The 20101-nt window shown below is 44.0% G+C and overlaps 1 protein-coding gene across 2 annotated transcripts; it reads left to right on the top strand.

Annotated features, from left to right (window-relative positions):
• Positions 1–78: 78 nt before the first annotated feature.
• On the top strand, positions 79–18880 carry LOC145086613 (uncharacterized). Of its 2 annotated transcripts, XM_079024432.1 has the most exons (3): positions 79–1573; positions 17659–18559; positions 18652–18880. In XM_079024432.1, exons 1-2 carry the CDS (start codon positions 164–166, stop codon positions 17767–17769), a joined length of 1521 nt encoding a protein of 506 aa, XP_078880558.1. In that variant the 5' UTR covers positions 79–163; the 3' UTR covers positions 17770–18559; positions 18652–18880. The 2 variants fall into 2 exon arrangements, with proteins under 2 accessions (XP_078880558.1, XP_078880557.1); XM_079024431.1 differs by lacking the exon at positions 79–1573 and having other exon boundaries at positions 8865–18559.
• The last annotated feature ends 1221 nt before the right edge of the window (positions 18881–20101 follow it).

The following is a 20101-nucleotide window of genomic DNA, read 5'->3' as shown; positions in this document are numbered from 1 at the left end:
AATCGATACACATCTTTTCTGTGAAAAAGATTTCCATTAGGGTTTTCCGCAATCATCGATATTTATTGAGCCGTCATCTTAATTGACGTATCTTAATATTTATTGTTTTGCCCTAATCTGCTTTATTACAAGTCTGATCTTTGAACAGGTTTTTACGATCATTATGGACGCAACGCAATCAAACCCTATTAATATTTCCAACAGCATCGGTTCGACGACAAAGATTCCAATCTTATACACCCATGACTATGAAGTATGGGCGCATCATTTTGAAGATTATGTGATTGGATCGGAGGACAATGGTTATCTCATATGGGAAGCCATCATCAATGGACCGTTTTCTCATTCTGCTACATCCAGAATCATCAAGACACAAAAAGAGTACAACGAAATGCTTAAGGACGTGAAGGATATTGCACAAGACGAGAAAGACAAATTCCAGTGTAATATTAAGGCATTAAGGTTGATCAGATTCGCCCTTCAGTTAGACACATTCAGACTGGTCAGCTCATGTACTACGACGAAGGAAGTATGGGATAGACTTCGCGAACTATATTCCACAGACGAAGATCTTGAACATTCTATCCAAACCTTGCTTCTATCTGAGTTTGGAGAATTCAGGCAAGGGGCCGAAGAAACGGTGACCCAGACGTTTGATCGCTTCAATCATCTTCTCAGCAAGATGATCAAACACGACATTGAAAGAAAGCTTATCGAACAGAAGGTTACTTTCTTGAACGGACTAAGGTCTGAGTGGAGAGCAGTGGTTTCCACAGTCAAAGCCCATGAGCAGTTTAAATCATACTCTTTGGCGAAACTGGTGGGTATTCTAAAGTCTCAAGAGAAGATTGTGGTACAAGAGAAGAACGTTGTTTCTAGTCTTGGTTCGTTGGCCCTCCTATCTAAAAGTAAAGCTGTGATGGAGGATGAAGAGCTTAACTTGGAGGAATATGACCTCACATCTGAGGATTATGCCATGATGGTGTCCAATCCTAAGAGGTTCATAAAGAAGAGATTCCCCAGCAACAAAAACCGAAACTGGCAGGGGAGTTACAGCTCTGAAAAAGCGAACAATGAACCGAAGGCTGAGGAGCCTAAGAAGGAACCGAAGGCAGATGGCGATTCCGGAGTAAGCTGTTTCTACTGTGGTGGCAAGAACCACTATGCTAAGGACTGTGTTCTTAAGAAGATGGCCGAAAAGGACGATGGAAATGACGAGGAAGCCGTGCTGCAGAAGAGATTGGATGAGTTGAGAAAGAAGAAGTCTACATCTAACCCTTCTATTAATGCTCTTATTGTGCAGGGTTCGGTTAATGACGATGAGTTCGGTAGCACAGAAGTTTGGTCTACTGACTCAGAAGATGAAGAAGTGAGGAAGCCTACCCATGGAAAGGCGTATGTGGCTAAGGAGGAAAGCAGTGGAGGAAAATGCTTCATGGTGACTGACGTATCACAAATGAGGGGATATAATACCGATGGAGGAAGCGATGGACCGAAGGTACAGGAGGATATGTGCTTTATGGCCAAACCACTCAGCCAGCAGTTCAATGAGCTCGATGAACTGATAAAGAAGGTACAATCTGTTTTTATTTCATCCAAAGTACCACCATCCTCATATGAGAATGAACTAAAAAATGTTAATACAAGAATTTCTCATTTAGATAGTAGCTTAACTCAAACTTGAGTCACCAATTCTAACCTGACTGATCAATTAAGCAGGGTGGCGTCGAAGAGTGAGGAGCGGCGAATGTGGATTGAGTTAAAAGAGTCGGAATTAGTTAAAGTCAAAGACGAAAACATTTATTTGCAGAGAGACAATTTAAAATTGTTAAAACAACGAAATGTTTTTTGTTTAATTGCTAAACGTTTATATTCCAATATTACTCAACTTCACTTAGACTGTGAGATAGGCTAAAAGATCCATCGCATGATTTTGCCCTTCCTAGAGTTTAAGGAGGATGAAATCGATGCCGAAGCCTACAATTGTGAGAGTGTGATATCGTCTGATGATGTCAACCCAACCTATATATATGGACTGGACAAAATTGAGTCCTTCATCAAATCCAAAGACCACAAGGACATGCTCAAAACTCTTTTGGACGAAAATGACAGACTTAAACTGAGAACCGAAACCATGCAAAAATTTGACTCTCTAAACGCCAACGTAAGCTCAGAAAATAAAATCGATGTTGAAAATGCATCTGAGCTTAACGAGGACGAAAACATGAGTGAAATTTCTGTAGAGGATACGGTTGACTGCTCAGAATTTGTTAAAAGCGAAACTGAAAACCACAAAAATCTTATTTCTGAAAATTCTGTGGAATTCGCTAGATTGTCCCAACAAAGGTCCCCGAAATTAGTAGAAAAAGCTGTTGTGTATCAAAAGGTCAGGACCACTCCGAATCAGGTATATAAGGTGATTGGAGTAACCGAACATCAAACAGCTGAACTCATAGCTATTGTTAACGAAGACAATGCTGATGGCTGTGATGAGTAGTTCTGGGAAGCTCCTATTGATAATGCAAACGAAACCGTTGGCTTGTCTGAAAGAACCTCCTGGATGAGCAAAGGAAGATACATCCCTGAACCATTAAATAAGCCGGATAACTTCAATGAGCCAAGTACCAGTGGTACGAAAGATATTCCTCAGGAGAATGGTCACTTAGCGAGAGAAGACACTTCCTCTACTCCAACTGCTCAAAATGAAACTTCATCTTCATCTTCATCAGATATTCCTTCCACTTCCTCAGTGCGAACTGAATCTTCTTCGGATATTCCCTCTGCTCCCTCGGCTCAAAGTAAAACTCCTGAAGTTCAAAAGGAACCAACCAAGGTGACAACAAAAACGAAAGCGAACGTTCATCATCAACCTAAGCAAATGAGGGATAAGAAGATAGAAAGGAACCAAAGATACAGGAAAAACCTTTCTGAAAGGAAACAATTCTGGCACTTCCAGAATGCATACTATTCACACAAAGACAAGAATCTGAAGTATGAAGACAATCCTGTAAGAAAGCCTGCAAGTTCCAACAACCGAAAGCCAAGGTTCGGTTCACAAGAAAATACCAACCGAAAGCCAAGGTTCGGTTCACAAGAAGATATCAACCGAAGGCAAAAGTTCGGTTCTGAAAAGGACGTCAACCGAAACCAAAGGTTCGGTTCCAAGAACAACTCCAACCAAACGCAGAGGTTCAGTTCTGAAGTCAAAGGAGAACAAGACTCTAAGGTCAGTCCCTCCAATGATCAAAAGCAAAAGAGTCACCTAGAGTCACCAACCAGGAAGTCCTCTCCATCCAAAACCTCTCATTCTAACTCTTCTCGTTCTTCTAATTCTTCTACTTCCACCAATTCATCTCCATCCTGCTCTAAAGCTAATCCCGTGTCTCCTCAAAAACCTCATTCATCAGCTGAACAGAAGGGAAAACAGAAGGTCGATGAATCCAAACCAGATTCCAAAACGAACACATCCAATCCTAACAAAATAAAAGTCTTTACCATTAAAAGGAAAGATGAAACAACTCTAATAAAACGAACATATCTAGTTGACATCTCTCTTACTATTCCCGTTCCCATGAAAAGCTCACATGGACCCAAGAAACTTTGGGTTCCTAAATCTGCTTAATTTTTGCAGGTTATAAGTGACGAGCAGTTTGACGAAGAATGGTACATCGATAGTGGCTGCTCGCGTCACATGACAGGGAGGAAAGAGGAGCTCAGGGAATACAGATCTCTTGCAAATGGTGGCAACGTTAAGTTTGGAAATAACTCTTTCGGCACCATAAAGGGATACGAGATGATAACGAATGGTGACTTTACAATAAGGAAGGTGGCTTATGTGGAAGGACTCCAACACAACCTCATCAGTGTATCTCAGCTTGTTGGAGGTACAGGTCTCAAAGTCTCATTCGATGATGAAGGTTCTGAAATCATAGAGAAAACGACAAAGAAAGTGATTCTAAAGTCAGAGCGAAAGGGTGAAATGTTTCCTCTGAACATGAAACCCATCAAAGGAAACCCAACCATATGTCTGTTATCAAAAGCTCAATCCGACGAAAGCTGGTTGTGGCACAGAAGACTCTCTCATCTCAATTTCAAAGACATCAACCGACTTGTCACTGGAGGTCATGTTAGGGGTCTTCCATTGCTCAAGTTCGACAGAGAGCATTTGTGCGCTGCATGCGAAATGGGAAAGCAGAGTCGTCAAAGTCACCCATCTGTAATCAACACAAAAGTTGTTGAACCACTCGAATTGCTTCATATCGATTTGTGTGGTCCTTCATCTATCGAAAGCATCGGTGGTAGCAAGTATATTCTTGTTATCGTTGATGACTTTTCACGATTTACATGGGTGTTCTTTCTAAAGCTCAAATCTGAAGCGACTCAAAAGCTGAAAGTATTTATCAAGCAAATTGAAGTCCAGCTTAAGAAGGTCGTTCGCAACATCAGGAGCGACAATGGTCTTGAATTCAAGAATAGGGAGTTTGAAGAGTTTCTTGCAGAAAAGGGAATTAGTCACAATTTCTCAGCTCCCTACACACCACAACAGAACGGAATAGTCGAAAGATGAAACCGATCCTTGTGTGAAGCTGCCCGAACTATGCTAAGTTTCGCTTCCTTACCTCTTTATTTTTGGGCTGACGCTATTTCTGCTGCTTGTTATACACAGAACAGGTCCTATCTCAATAAGCGATTCACGCTCACACCATATGAGATAATAAATAACAGAAAACCCAATGTGAAATTTCTTCATGTGTTTGGCTCACGGTGTTTCATCTTTAACTCTAAAGAACACCGCAACAAGTTTGATGTCAAAGCCGACGAGGGAATCTTTCTGGGTTACTCACTCACATCCAAGGCGTACAGGGTCCTAAACAAACGTTCAAGAAGGATAGAAGAGACATACTATGTGACCTTCGACGATAGCTATGTCAAGAAGCTACAGGCCATAGAGGACACTGCCAGGGAAATCTTTCCTCAAACTGGACAAGTCACAGTCTCAATCGCCAATTTATACGAGAATTTTCTGGAACTCTTTGACGAACCGGAAAAAGCTTCTCTCTCAGAAGTAGGTGCAGCTGACAACAAAGTTGATCATATGAAGCAAATTGTCGAAGATGCTGCAAGAAGAATGCATGAAGGAGAATCGCCCACTGATGAATCTCCATCCAACAAAGCTTCAGTCGAGGGGGAGCCAAGCTCACAAGTCCAGGGGGAGCCACGCTCAACAACTTCAACCGAAGGTTCTTCACCAACCAAAGGTACCTCTCCAACCGAAGATGCCCCTCCAAACGAAGGTACTTCAACGCCTGAAAGTCCAGCACCACAAGCAACCCCTGAACCTCATGTTTCTCAAGACTTATCAATTGAGGGGGAGCATGATGATATGACGCTTGATTACGATAGCCAATCTGAGCCAGAAGAGATGATCAACTCTGAACTAGATCCAACCTTCGATCTGCATTATCCTCCTCTTACCAAATGGACCAGAGATCATCCTATCTCTCAAGTAGTTGGTGATGTATCTGAAAAAGTTCTAACCCGGTCTCAACTGAAGGCAAAACAGACATCCTTATTTTCAAAGGTTGAGTTTTGTATGTTTAATTCATTCGTATCAAAAGTTGAACCGAAGACAGTAAACACTGCCCTCGATCACTCTGATTGGGTTCAAGCAATGCAAGACGAACTGAACGAGTTTGAAAGGAATAAAGTCTGGCGCCTCATTCCAACGCCTCCAGATGCTTCGGTTGTTGGTCTCAAATGGGTTTTTAGGAACAAACTGGACAAGGAAGGTAATGTCATAAGGAACAAGGCTCGTATGGTGGTCAAGGGATACTGTCAGGAGGAAGGAATAGATTAAGAAGAGACATTCGCTCCAGTAGCTAGGCTAGAATCTGTAAGAATATTTCTGGCCTATGCTGCTCACAAAAACTTTGAGGTTTTCCAAATGGACGTCAAGTGTGCATTTCTCAATGGAGAACTCGAAGAAACTGTGTATGTGGAGCAACCTCCTGGTTTCGTGAACGAAAAGTATCCAAATCATTGCTATATTCTGGATAAAGCTGTGTACGGCCTCAAACAAGCTCCGAGAGCCTGGTATGAAACGCTTACAAAATTTTTAAAAATGTCTAAATTCAAACAAGGTTCGGTTGACCCAACCTTCTTTCGCAAAAAGGAAGGTAACCACCTTATGATAGTTCAAATTTATGTCGATGACATCATCTTTGGCTCCACGAATCCCAGCTTAACAGCTGAATTCAGAAAGTTGATGGAGACTAAGTTTGAAATGATCTCAATGGGTCCTATTAATTTTTTTCTTGGTTTAAACATAAGACAGGGACCCGAAGGCATCTTTATCAATCAGGAAGCTTACACAAAGACTCTCCTAGCGAAGTTTGGCATGATGGGAGACTCAAAAGTCAAAGTCCCAATGGCATTCGGCACCAAGCTTACCCCATCTCTAGACAAACCGGCTGTCGATATCACGCTCTATCGTCAAATGATAGGCTCTCTGATGTATTTAACTGCTAGCAGGCCTGATATCATGTTTTCTGTGTGTTATTGTGCTCGATTTCAGGCTAACCCACGCGAACCTCACATGCTGGCAGTAAAGAACATACTACGCTATCTCAAGCGAACCACTTCCTTAGGTCTATGGTATCCATCCAATTCAGGCTTCTTCGTTCAAGCCTATTCTGATGCTGACCTTGGAGGATGTGGACTCGACCGTAAAAGCACAATTGGTGGCTGTCAATTTCTTGATGGGAAGTTGGTCAGCTGGCAATCCAAGAAACAAACGTGTGTGTCACTGTCTACTGCCGAAGCGGAATACATTGCCGCTGCATCCTGCACATCCCAAGTGATTTGGATCCAGAGTCAACTTCGAGACTATGGACTCAATATGAAGAAGATCCCACTATATTGTGACTCTGAAAGTGCAATTAGGATCTGTCATAACCCAGTGCAACATTCTAAAACCAAACACATAGCACTGAGGTATCACTTCATCAAAGATCATGTGGAAGATGGAAATGTCGAAGTTCACTTCGTAAGAACCACTGATCAACTGGCTGACGTCTTTACCAAAGCTCATCCTGAAGCATCATTCAATAAAATATTGCAAGGGCTAGGTATGATGGAATCAGAGTCAGTACCCCACACTACCTCTCAAACTCAAACGTAAGAAGCGAAACCAACCGAACGTTCGGGTTCGGTTCAACTATCTGACTCGCTCATTACTTCAAAGGTAGTTCTTCTGGGTTGTATATTTTCTTTGTACAAAATTTGTTTTTCTTTGTGTAAAAAGTTTTTCCAAATTGCATATCTAAACTCCTTGGTTTCTTAAAATTTTTCTGAACCGAAACCAACCGAAGGTTCGGGTTCGGTTTTTCAAAATTTTACTGAACCGAAACCAACCGAAGGTTCGGGTTCGGTTTTTCAAAATTTTCCTGAACCGAAACCAACCGAACGCTCGGGTTCGGTTTTTCATCTTCTTCCCAACCGAAACCAACCGAACGTTCGGGTTCAGTTTTTCAATTTTTTCCAAAGTTTTTTTTAAATCGTATTTTTTTAACTCTTTTATAATTTTTAAGTCTTATTTTTTTTAAAAATTTTAATTTTTTTTTTTCAAAACTCCATAAATATTTTATTTTTTTTGTGTGTGCTCATTTGTTTATGGGGATATATTTGATGACTTAAGTGTCCCTAGAAGCATGCTGCTGTATGTGTCTCAAGCCTCATAAGATTTTGAATAATAGCCTTCATGACCTGGTATACACAAACCTTGTCTTCCCAATAAGGCTAACATATTTATTCTAATCGTGAGCTACCTCACTCTTTTCTCACATGAGTTAAGAGTTTCCTGCTTGGTCCTTATTTTAGCAGCAGAGGTACTATATTTTCTTACACCATCCCCATTACCCTTCTCCATTACATTCGTTTCATCAACGTAACCCTTGAGACTCTCAAAAACTACCACTGAGGTTTATGGTTACACAACATCTGTGTTTATGATCTTAGTTTCGTGCCACTACGAGCTGCGTGAAACCCAAAATTCAACACCAACGAATTGACGGTGACCAATTAATTTGATCAAGTTTTCACCAATGAATTGACGAATGTACCCTCATGAAATCTCAATTTTTCTTTTGAGTGATTCCCATGAAATTGTTACACACCATAACATTTCTTCCCAAGGGATCCAGTTTTAAATTTTCATATGAGATTTCATCTTAATCAAAGCCAATACAAAATCAACTCCAACCTACTTGTTCAACAGACTACACCGGTCTCACAAGTACTTTGTTCACTTTCGTTCTTATCTCAAGAATTGAATTGATGAATCAAAGCGAAACCACCCTTAATAAGCCTTTCAACATTTATTAATAAATGTTTGATCGTAATTTAACGGGATTCCACACTAACACTTTGAGGTCTCTCTTGACCTTGAAGGAAGAGATTCGTGCCCGGGATCATCAGTTTCGTGTCATTATTGACATCACAGAATATCCTTAAAAGAGTTGCTTTATTTCTTTTTCTTTTACACTCTTTGCACGAAAATCTTTGATTTTCCAAAATTCCGTTACTAATTATTTACAGGCTGTAATTATGGTGCTGTGGTCAGAAACAATCCACGTGGGTGTTTAATTCAAAAGATGCCGTTTAAAAAGGATAAGACAAAAGGTTGCTGACTCGGCGGGAGTTAAAAGGATAGAAATTCAAACGACGGTAAAAAGGAAGGCGCGTGTGAATTTGAAACGGCCGCGCTTTTACTGACACTTATGGACGCGTGTGCGAAATCCAAGCGTCATCTCTCTGGCAATTAATGGCGCGTGCGGATTTGAAGCGATTTTCTTCTGAAACGGCGCTTGTTGGGTAGCGTGATCCTAGGATTCTGACAATCTCTCTCCTACGTGATCATTGCATAGAAGATATGAAACGATCTTTCTCTCTCCAATCTCTCACTATAAAAGGCCGTCCACAAAACCTTTTACCTCTTTACTGCCTCCGAAATTTCTCAAGAGCAAAAACTCATAAACCATCTACTGTTCATCCTCTTCTCCAACCTACAACAATGGCTGAATCTTCTTCCGTGCATGCTACTTCTCAGATCCTCCCCATCCGTCCTCAGCAATGTCTGGTCATTGATCTCAACCCACTCGCATACGACTCCTATATGTCGCCGGTCATAGAATGCTTGAAGTACTCCCAGCTTGCGCTTGCACTATCCCGACTTGAAACTGTACCAATGGTGGCCCTATCGCAGGTCTACGCGACGGCTTACTACGATAAGGCCGTAGAACGGGTATTTTTCGAAATTGCAGAACACAAAACCTCCGTTTCTCGACAACGGTTCTGCACAATGCTAGGGTTTGCTGCTGACCCTTCAAGAATCAATCCGGACACGATTCCGGTTGGGATGCTGTTCAACATGTTTTACAACATGGGATACACAGAGGTTCTCACCTCTGTCGCCAAGTTCAAGAAGTCTTGCCTGCCGCCACAATGGAATGGCTTATTTACAGTCCTTTTCAAGGGCTTGTCGGAGAGGAGCTCAGGGTCCGATGGTGCTAGTCGCCTATTTCTATCGATAATGTATGCCATCTACAACGGGGTTAATCTGGACTTTGGAATGGTCCTATGGCAACAGCTCATCCAGAGCCTATCTTCATCTTCATGACACTCTGAAGTGTCGTTGGCCCGGTTCTGGATCTTGATTACAAGATGGGCCATGGACAAGTTTGAGGTTCCCACTGCTGTCGGTGCATCGATGTCTTCTATTGGTACATTCCATACCAAGAAGATCATCGTCTCAGATGCATCAAAATTCTCTTTCATTGGCTCTATCCCGGAGTCGATGTATGCCGATGTGCCCGCTGATAGCAGACTGATCAGGACGATCAAGGAGTTTAGGCCAACTGGTCCGAGGGAACTGACACCGGATATGCTGCGATCGATTCATGATGCCGATAAACCGGTGGCCAGGGGCAAAAAGGCAGACAAGGGGAAGCAAGTGTCCAAAGCTCCAAAGGGACCTTCTCCCAAGAAGCGAAAACAACCGAAGGCTGCTTCATCCCCACAGCCGAAAAGGAGGAAGACCCAACCGAAGCGAAAGCTCGTTATTCCCTCCTCTTCAAGCGAATCCGAAGGTGGGAGTTTGGACTCTGAAGGATCACAAGGAGATGAATCTCCTCAACGAGGCAACACACCACCTCGGTCCCCAACCCCAGAGATGGAACTTCATCAATCCCCAGTTCCTTCACCTCCACCCACAATTCCTATTTCCATTCCCACCATAAACCCCACTATTCCTTCAACCTCATTCCCTATACCTCCACCCATATTCACCACATCAACCGAAACACCACCAGTTACCGAAACTCCTCCTGTAACCGAACCACCACAAACTCAAACACATACAACCGATCCTACCCATACACAACCACCACCCGAAACTAACCCCCCACCCACTCAACCTGAACCAACCAAACCCATCACACCCCCAGCTTCACCATCACCTCAATCTCCAGAAGACGCCTCCGATGGCGGTGATCAATACCTTGGTGGTGATCACATGAACTTCGATTCGGTCTACTATAGTCCGTTTCAAGTTCAGAGTGATGAGGAGGATGATGCTCCAGTGACACGGAAGCATCTTCGCGAGCTTAACGAGAAGGTTGATCAACTTCTCGCCTCCTCTTCCAACCAGCAGTCATCTTTGTCTGAAGCTGCCCTTCAGAAGATCGTTGACGCCTTCTCCAGGGCTCAACATGATTCGGTGGCCTCAGCAACTGCTGCAATCGATGCCTCCACCCGAACCTGTGAGGCTGCGACCGAAAAAGTCGATAAACTATTCTCCGACGCTTCTGTCCTGCTGAAGTCTTTGCAGGAAAGCGCCGACGCCACGAAGACGACTTTGGAACCAATCGTTCAACAATTGGCCAAGTTTGTCTCAACGGAGTTGACTTCGTTCGCTACCCTACGCCAGAATATCAGCGACGACAACTCGGCACTTCGTGCCTCCATCGATGGCCGCCTGGCAAAGCTACAAGAGGATCTTGCGGCAGAAAATTCTCTGATGGACGTCTTGGCGAGTAAGACTACCGCCCTTACGGTCAAGAGCATGCAACTTTCCAACTCCCAGCAACAATTGGAAGCTCTTCGATCCGAGAGGGAGGTAATAAAGACGTGTGTTTCGGATGTCCACACAGCACTATCCAACATCCTGGAAGCACACGACCCCATCCTAAACCATTCGGTGAGGCGTACCCTCGCTGAAAAACTCTCTCCAGCCATGGACCTTCTCAGCAAAATCGAAGGCCTTCCGAGTTTCGTGTCCATTCCGAAACAAGGGGGAGATGAGAAGAAAGGATCGAAACCACCTCCTTCCTCCAAAGCTACTCACACAACCGAACCACCTCAGACTGGTCATGCTTCGGGTTCGGGTGTGAAGAACAAGGGTAAAAACATAGCTGAGGAAGATGAAGATGAAGATGAAGACAGGGAGACCATTGCTGACATGTTAAAATGAAAGAACAGTGGCAATGCTGATGACGATGCCAGTCGTGTGGCGCGTGAGGCTGAAGAAGCCGAACGAAAGCAAAAAGAAGCCCACGATCTCCTTGAGAGCAGAAAGTTGCTCTTCCCTGCCTGGACCAGGGATCGTTTGATAAAAGAGGCCATAGAGACTCCAAGCATACTATGGCTCGAACCGGTGATATCATTCGACTGCAACAACTCTATCGATTCGCAGTTTGATATGCCGCTGACTCGAAAGGCGTTCATCTTCCACGTCTTCTCTAACATTTTTGAAGTCCCGCATCCGAACGATGAGCTTGACAGGGAGCTCATTGACTTCTACCTGGAGGCTGCTCGCCCTCAATACCTCACCTGGAGCGCCCAGAAGATTGTTAATGTTCGGGTGCTGAAGCCTTATGCCGTGGGGAGATTCACAAACGTTAAGTTCAAGCTCATCCGAGGATCTGCAAGAACTGCCCACATCATCTCCCTAGCGGATCTGCCGAATCTGAATCCTCATGACTGGATAGTCTTGTACAATATCCTGCTGACAGATGAATCTGAATATGGTCCCATCATAGACCATGTCAAAAGGATGTTGGCTTGCTACATCATGGAGGTTGCCCTAATGGATCAGGAGGTCGCCACAGTTTTTAAGAAGAAACCGAAAGTAGTACCTGTGGGATCGGCCAGTGATCTAAATCAAATGCAAATGGGCAAGATAGATCCGAGGCGAAACTCGGTAATGTTCACTAGAGCCGAAGGACAGAAATGTCTCTTCGCTTTAGCTGACAAACATCTTTACACCACAGCTTGCTTGGAACACGTCTTATCAATTATCAAGCGGTGTAAAGAGAACTCGGCTGATGATGTCAAGTACTTCAACGACATGATCAATTGGTACATCCGGTTTAGACAGACCATCCTCTCCATAACCAAGTGTCTGTTCAGCACCGTGAAGAAGAAGGTACCAGCTTCAACTGCCGGCCCAAGTAAGAAGTGAAGGTCTCGCTCCAAATTGTCGCAAATGGGGAGATTGTTGGCCTGAAGTTTTATTTGATGTTGCGTCTTTTGGGCTCGTTAGTTTAGCCTTGTATTCTCCGGTTTGGGCCTGTCCAACCGAGAGCCTTTTATGTATTGTATATAAGTTAAATGCTTGCATGCATATTAGGTTAAGATTGCAGAGATTATCGATATAGCGATTTATCCAGAGTACAACATTTTTCTTTAATCGTTCTTGTAATCTTCTAATCCTCTACAGTTGATGTTCTTAATCGAGCTCTTCTGAGGATTTTATTTAATCATTCGACACGTTTGATTCAAGCTGTTTTGTTCTTATCATTGCGTTCTTGTTACTTTATATTCATATACTTGTTCAAGATCTAATCGATCTTCATAGATTAAAAGTTGTTTTAATCCCATCACCCCCACTTGTAGCACTGATTAACAACTACCGGTCGCCATCACCGACCTCCCAGAACAACTCTGCACAAAGAAAACACTTACACGCGGACTGCTTCCCACAAGCATAAACAACCTTAACGAGATCTCACATCAACACCGATTAACCCGCTCGAAAGAAACTCAATCTGCATCTAACCACTCCTCAGAAAGCAGATGCTACCCGACCTTCAAACCAATGCCAGGTTCCCACTAATAACTCTCATGGATGATAACCAACGAAATTCCCAAAACAATAACCCATAACCAAACCACAACCCTCAAAACGACGAATACCACATCGAAAGCCACACAAAGATACCAGCACATAAACAATACTCCACAATAAACACAAGATAACAAGACATCAAGAAAGAAACATACCCGCAGCTGCATCTGGAACTGCCCTGACCTCTTCTGCTACAAGCTGAAAAGCACGACTCTGAGCCCTTGGGGGCTCCGCTCCACCCTGACCTCCACCTGTAATCCTCAAAGTGGCCGGTGCTGGAGCTTGCACCGCTCCTGCAGCAAGCTGTGGACAGTTGACCCTCAAATGTCCAATCTGATGACAATGATAACAAATCCTCAAATCCCAAACCGGCGCTGACTGCCGACAATCCCTCGCATAGTGCCCCTCATTTCCGCACTTGCGGCATGCACCACCGGACCTACAAACTCCAGTGTGACCCCTCCCACACTTCCCACAAGTGTGGCTGCTCAGATCCCCCACTCTAGAATCAACGGTCTTGGACCGTTTTGGCGCCGGCTGCGACTGCACCGGAGCCTGCCTCAGCTCACACAACTGCAACTCAATCTCTAACTCACGCCGCCTAGCGGCCTCCTGCAACTCCAACAAGGTCTCGCACCTCTGCGCAGACACAAACTGTCTGATGTCCCTCTTGAGCATACTCAGATATCGAGACATCTGAGCCTGCTCCGAAGCGAACTCAGGGCAAAACATTGCCCTCTCAGTGAACATCCTGGTGATCTCAGTCACCGACTCCGAATCCTGCTTCAGCTCCAGGAACTCCTGAGCCAATCTCTCCCTCTCCACTTGCGGAACATAACGAGTGCTGAACATCTCTTTGAACTGATCCCATGAAACTGCAGCCCTCTGCGCATCCGAAAATGACCTCGTGGTCAATCTCCACCAATCCTTCGCCCTGAGCCTCAACAGGTTCAGAGCACACCTCACCCTCTGATCAGCAGGGCATGAACACGTGAAGAAACACCCCTCCACGTCTGATAACCATCTCATAGCGACGATCGGGTCCTGAACTCCATCGAAGGTGGGAGGCTTCGTATTATTGAAGTCTTGATACTGAAAGCCCCGACCAGCTCCTCCCCCTGCCGCCGCTACAGCTGCTGTAGCTTCCGCGGCAGCCGTCTCTGCGAGAGCCGCATAGCGCTCATCAAAATACTCAACCATGGCGGCCTTGATCGACCCAAACAGCTTCGGAAACTCAGCCCGGAACAACTCAGCAATCTCAACACGCAGGATCTCACGAATCCTCGCATCCAACTCGCACGTGCTCATCTGACCGATAACCTCGGGCGGTACCGATCCACCCAGAACTCTCTCTCCTGCTCCCGATCCTGATCCGGATCCACTCTCATCATGCCTCGGAATCTCCATACTGAAAAACACCACACAAAATCTCAGACTCTTCCCACTATCCTAGGATCCAACTCTCTCAACCCAACCCTAGAGATCATGGTTTCCCTGATACGCGTATGGGTCTTGTGCTTTCAGTAGTACGGGCCCATACTACCTTCCACACCTACCCATATTTATATGAAGTAATACCACAACACCCTAGAGAAACATGCATAACAACGCTCAACCCTCACCACTAGAGGAACACTGATAATCTCCCATAAGGAACCCTAGGCTACAGGCATCACAAATCAGGCAACATTATCATGAAATCCTGAAGATCCCTAGCCTATCACTAGCATGCTGTTCTATCAAAGCTCAAAACAAATAACATGCATGGTATTTTGGGGTTACTTACTGGCTCCGACTGATCGTACCTCCGCGTCCTCCCTTACTCATTTTGAAAACCATTTTAAATACTCTTTTGAAAACTCTCCTCGATTTGAGACTGGAGTCACACGAATGTTTCTCCAATTCACTCAAACCAAGGCTCTGATACCAACTTGTAACGACCGAAAAATACAACCAATTTTAAATTTTTCAAAAACAGCTCGATTCCATTAAATCTTTACAAAAAGGTTTTCAATACAAAACATTTAACGTATTCCCAGAATCACATTACTACAAAATCATGAGGAGCGGTACGATCACGCCTTCGCCTTGCCACGATCTCCTGAAGAACCTGAAAAACATAAAACCACAACTGTAAGCCCGAAAGCTTAGTGAGATATCCCCAAAATACCAACCACTTATACCATACACGCATAACATGCCACAACATATCTGATCACTGAACAACCATGCACTTCGGGTCTACTGTGTGACTAGTCCACCGCACCGGCCTACAGTCCACCTGGTCCACCCTCTAAGTCTATCCACATACATCGAGTCTACAGTGTGATTGGTCTGCCCGCTCCCGGGCCTTCAATCCACCTGGTCCACTCTCTGAGTCTACAGTATGACTGGTCCGCCCGCACCGGGCCTTCAGTCGGCCTAGTCCACTCTCCGAGCCTTGGCACGTCTGGTCCGCCCTCTTGGGGCCTACAGCCTATCCGAACCGCTCGCTGGGCCTTCGGAACAACCGGTCCGCCCTGGGTATCTTGGCCTACAGCACAAAGCAGGACCCGCCTCAACCCAACTCCAGTCCAAACAACCATGTGCACATATACATACAATCATATAGCAATTCACAGTCAACAAGTAGATCAAACAGATCACATAACATATCATCATCCTAACCAGGATACCGACCTAACAGGTCACTAGCATAGCATCTCCCTATCTCTCAGGATACCAATCTCAATCAGGTCTCTAACATATACCATCCTAACTACCAGGATGCAATCATATCACAGCAATAACATAACAACAAGTACCCGGATCTCAATCCGATAAAGGGCCGGCCTTGGTGCCTTAGAAGACCCTGTTGATATAGTGAGGATAACTCACCTTGATACTGTCGATTGAACAGATAACCCAAGGTGCTCCGATCACTGATACGATCTCCACCACTGGACAACCACCAAGGCTCTGAACTCAAAACAATAACCAACAATTACCAAAATGCCCCTGGAAACTACTGGTCAACCCTTGGTCAAAGACAAGGTCAAAGTCAACCCCTAACTGACTCTACTCGCCGAGTCAACCCGATGACTTGCCGAGTCCCCATACTCAGAACTTCCCTCAATCCGCAACCTAACTCGCCGAGTCACCCCGAGACTCGTCGAGTCCAACAACTCTGAGTCCACTCGCCCACAACTCACCGAGTGATCCCCTTAACTCGCCGATTCTCGACTCAACTAGAAAATATTGGGACTTTTCGACAAGACTCGCCGAGTCCAAGAACAGACTCGCCGAGTCTAAGGCTATCTTCAACCTACTCGCCGAGTTGTTCATACAACTCGCCGAGTTCCAAGCCATCTTCATCCAACTCGCCGAGTTGTTCTTCCAACTCGTCGAGTTCCATCCTATCTTCAAGAAACTCGTCGAGTCTACCCATGTGACTCGCCGTGTACCACCGGTCTGAATCCATACAGAAGCGCTCCAGGCCATGCAATTGATCCAAAACATAGATCTAGCCTCCTACAACCCATCCATCACGTAAAGTGTCAAACTTTACGTGAATCCAAAGAGATCTAGGCCTTTTACACTTTAGGGCTAGGGTTTGGGACATGGTAGCTTCACTACACACTCAAACACAGGGACTTTCAGGCATTCCAACCCTTCCCCATTTCAGATCTGAGGTAGCAACCTCAGATCTAACCTCTAAACTCCAAAACACCAAAAGATATGATCTCTAACACCCCCAAAATGAGGAATCTAGACAATAGCAGCTCAAACAATGGAATGATACCTCAAAAGGAAGCTCCAAGAGAAGATTATCCCAAATCCTTGCAAAGCCCTTTGATCCAAGTCTCTTCTTCTTTAAGATCTCTTCAACAACCACTTCTCCACGATCAAATTTGCTCAACAATGGGGTTTCTCCACGAAATTAGGGTTTCTGGAACTCAAGGGATGATAAGGAGGCTGGGGAGGAAACATAATGTTCTTTATATAGGGCTCAACCCCGAGAATTAGGGTTTTCTCCACTCAGCGCCTACTCGCCGAGTCCATCTTACTGACTCACCGAGTCGGCTACTTAACACGCAACCAAGTCGCGACTCTACTCGCCGGGTCCACCCATGGACTCGCCGAGTCGCTCTTTCCCAATTTACTCTTTTAGCACTTCAACTCTACTCTTGATATGTCAGGATGTTACAGGTATCCCAGTCACAAACTTGAAGGGCATAATCGAGATTTAAACATGCCATTGAAAAGTTCAATGAATCTAGGAATTTCAATTCATTTAAATCTTAATAATCAATTTTGTTTTTCATGATGGAAATTGGTAAATCGTCATTTTCCTACCTTCAAATATTTTTTAATTGGATTACGGCATCCCTATTCTGAATTGTGAAGTATTTTGTTGGGTCCTAGCCTTAATATTTCATTTGGGTGTTATGTTAAGGATTATTATCTAATCTAAACTTTGTCCTTTTCCTTTTCAGATGTCTATCCCAAACAATGCTTCAGGCTCCAACCCTTCTAGCTCGTTCTCCCTCATGGACTTGGTTGGGAGACTTATCTTCGATGGGTCAAACTTTAACGATTGGATCTGAAACATTCGAATGGCCGTTCGCTACGAGGACAAAGAATATGTACTCGATAAAGAGCTAAAGGAGACTGATGATCAAACTGCTACTCCCGAGCAAATCGAGGAATACTGGGTTCATGAGAGGGACGCGACAAAGGTGTCGTGCATTATGATTGCTATCATGACTGCTGAGCTTCAAAAGTGCTATGAGGACTTCTGGCCCTTCGAGATGCACCAAGATTTGATAGAAAGGTACCATCAAAGTGCTCGATAGGAAAGGTATGAAATCATTGCCTCCGTGATTAGAACCAAGATGAAGGATGGAGAGTCCATCATGACCTGCTTGCAAAAGATACAAAGGTTTGTGGACCGCTTGCTGATGTTGAATGTGAACTATGATCAAGAGTTGGCCATTGATAGTATCCTACACTCTTTACCTCCATGTTATGATCAGTTTCGTATGACTTATCACATGAACAAGGAGGAGATCACTCTAAACAAGCTTCAAGGAATACTAAGAACCGCTGAAAGTAAATTGAAAGGCAAGTCTGTTGTACCCACTCCTACTGTTGTTGCCCCTGTTATGGCAATTGGACATGGGAAAGGAAAGAAGGGGAAGGCTCCTTCTAAGAGCCACAAGGGAAAGTACCATGATGGATCCTCTTCTAGTGGAACATAAAGTGGTTCTACTAAACCCTCTTTCAATCCAAAGGAAGCAGAGTGCTTCCATTGTCATGAAAAAGGGAACTATAAACGAAGCTGCCCCAAATACATGCAGGACATTAAGGATGGGGAGATAAAACCCACCTTCGTAGGTATTTATACTATTCTATCTATTAACTCATCACATGCTGATTCTTGGGTCCTTGATACAGGTTGTGGATTTCACATTTGTTTTGATTTGCAGGGACTAAGAAAAAGTAGGGATGTGGAGCATGGGAAGATAAACTTAATCATTGGGAATTGGAAAGTGTCGTCTATCACCAAGATCGGGGTTTTTTCCTTTATTGTTTAGTAGTGGGCTAGAATTATATTTGAATAATTATTGCTACTCATCGGATATGGCGAGAAATATTATTTCCTTTCATGGTTTGTATAAACAAGGTTTTAGTTTTTCATTTGATAATGAAGTTAGTGCTACTGATGCTTTTTATAATGGTGTATTTTATTTTAAAGCATTACCTTGTAATGGTATATATGAAACTGTGATGGTTGTAGATAACTTAGGAAATAATGTGTTGAATATTGATTCGTCCAATGGTTTGGACAAGGCATGCTTGTGGCATTGTCGTCTTGGACATGTCAACAAGAAACACATAGCCCAACTCCAAAAGGATGAAGTGTTGGGGTCATTTGACTTAAAGTCAGATGAAACTTGCGAATCTTATTTGCTTGGAAAGATGACCAAGTCACCCTTCACTGGTACTTGTGAAAAGAGTGAAGGTATGTTGGATCTCATACACACCGATGTGTGTGGATCCTTCAAATCCACCACAAGGGATGCTAACCGCTTCTATGCAACACTTACCGACAATTATAGCATATATGGAGATGTCTACTTAATCAAGCACAAGTCGGAAACCTTTGAAAAGTTCAAAGATTTTAAGCATGAAGTGGAGAATCAATTGGGATGGAAGATAAAGATGCTCCGATCCGATCGAGGTGGTGAGTATCTTAGTATCGAGTTCCACGACTATCTTAAGGAATGTGAAATTGTTTCACAATTGACGCCACCTAGGACACCACAACTTAATGGTGTGCTTGAGAGGCGCAATCGAATTTTGTTGGACATGGTTCGTTCCATGATGAGTCGGGATTCGTTACCTATCTCATTCTGGGGGTATGCCTTAGAGATTGCCGTCCATATCCTTAATCTAGTCCCAACTAAGAAGGTTGCCAAAACACCTCACGAGATGTGGACATGGAAGGTTCCCTCGTTAGCACATATCAAGGTTTGGGGTTGCGAGGATTTCGTAAGACGAGAGACTCATGACAAGCTTGAACCTTGTAGTGAGCGATGTATTTTCATCAGCTATCCGCAGAAGTCCTTTGGATATCTCTTCTATATACCGAGTGACAATGTTGTCTTTGTTGCAAGGAGAGGGGTTTTCCGAGAGAGAGAACTCATATGCCAAGATGACAGTGGGAGGAAAATTAACCCTGAAGAGCTTCAAGAGTTAAGTGATGAAGGACCCTCAAACACTAACACTCAAACTGAGGAGGAAACTCCTGTTGAACCAGTTGACGAGTACTTACCTCTAAGGCGTTCCAGTAGAGCTAGAACGACACATGAGTTTTATGGTTTCCATATTACTACTGAAGGTGATACGTTTATCAGTGATAGTACACTGGTAAAT

This window comes from Lactuca serriola, chromosome 2, assembly GCF_051521515.1.
Source record: "Lactuca serriola cultivar US96UC23 chromosome 2, Lser_US96UC23_V15, whole genome shotgun sequence".
NCBI lineage: Eukaryota > Viridiplantae > Streptophyta > Magnoliopsida > Asterales > Asteraceae > Lactuca > Lactuca serriola.
The sequence above is the reverse complement of the archived record's forward strand: the minus strand, read 5'-3'. Positions and strand labels throughout refer to the sequence as shown.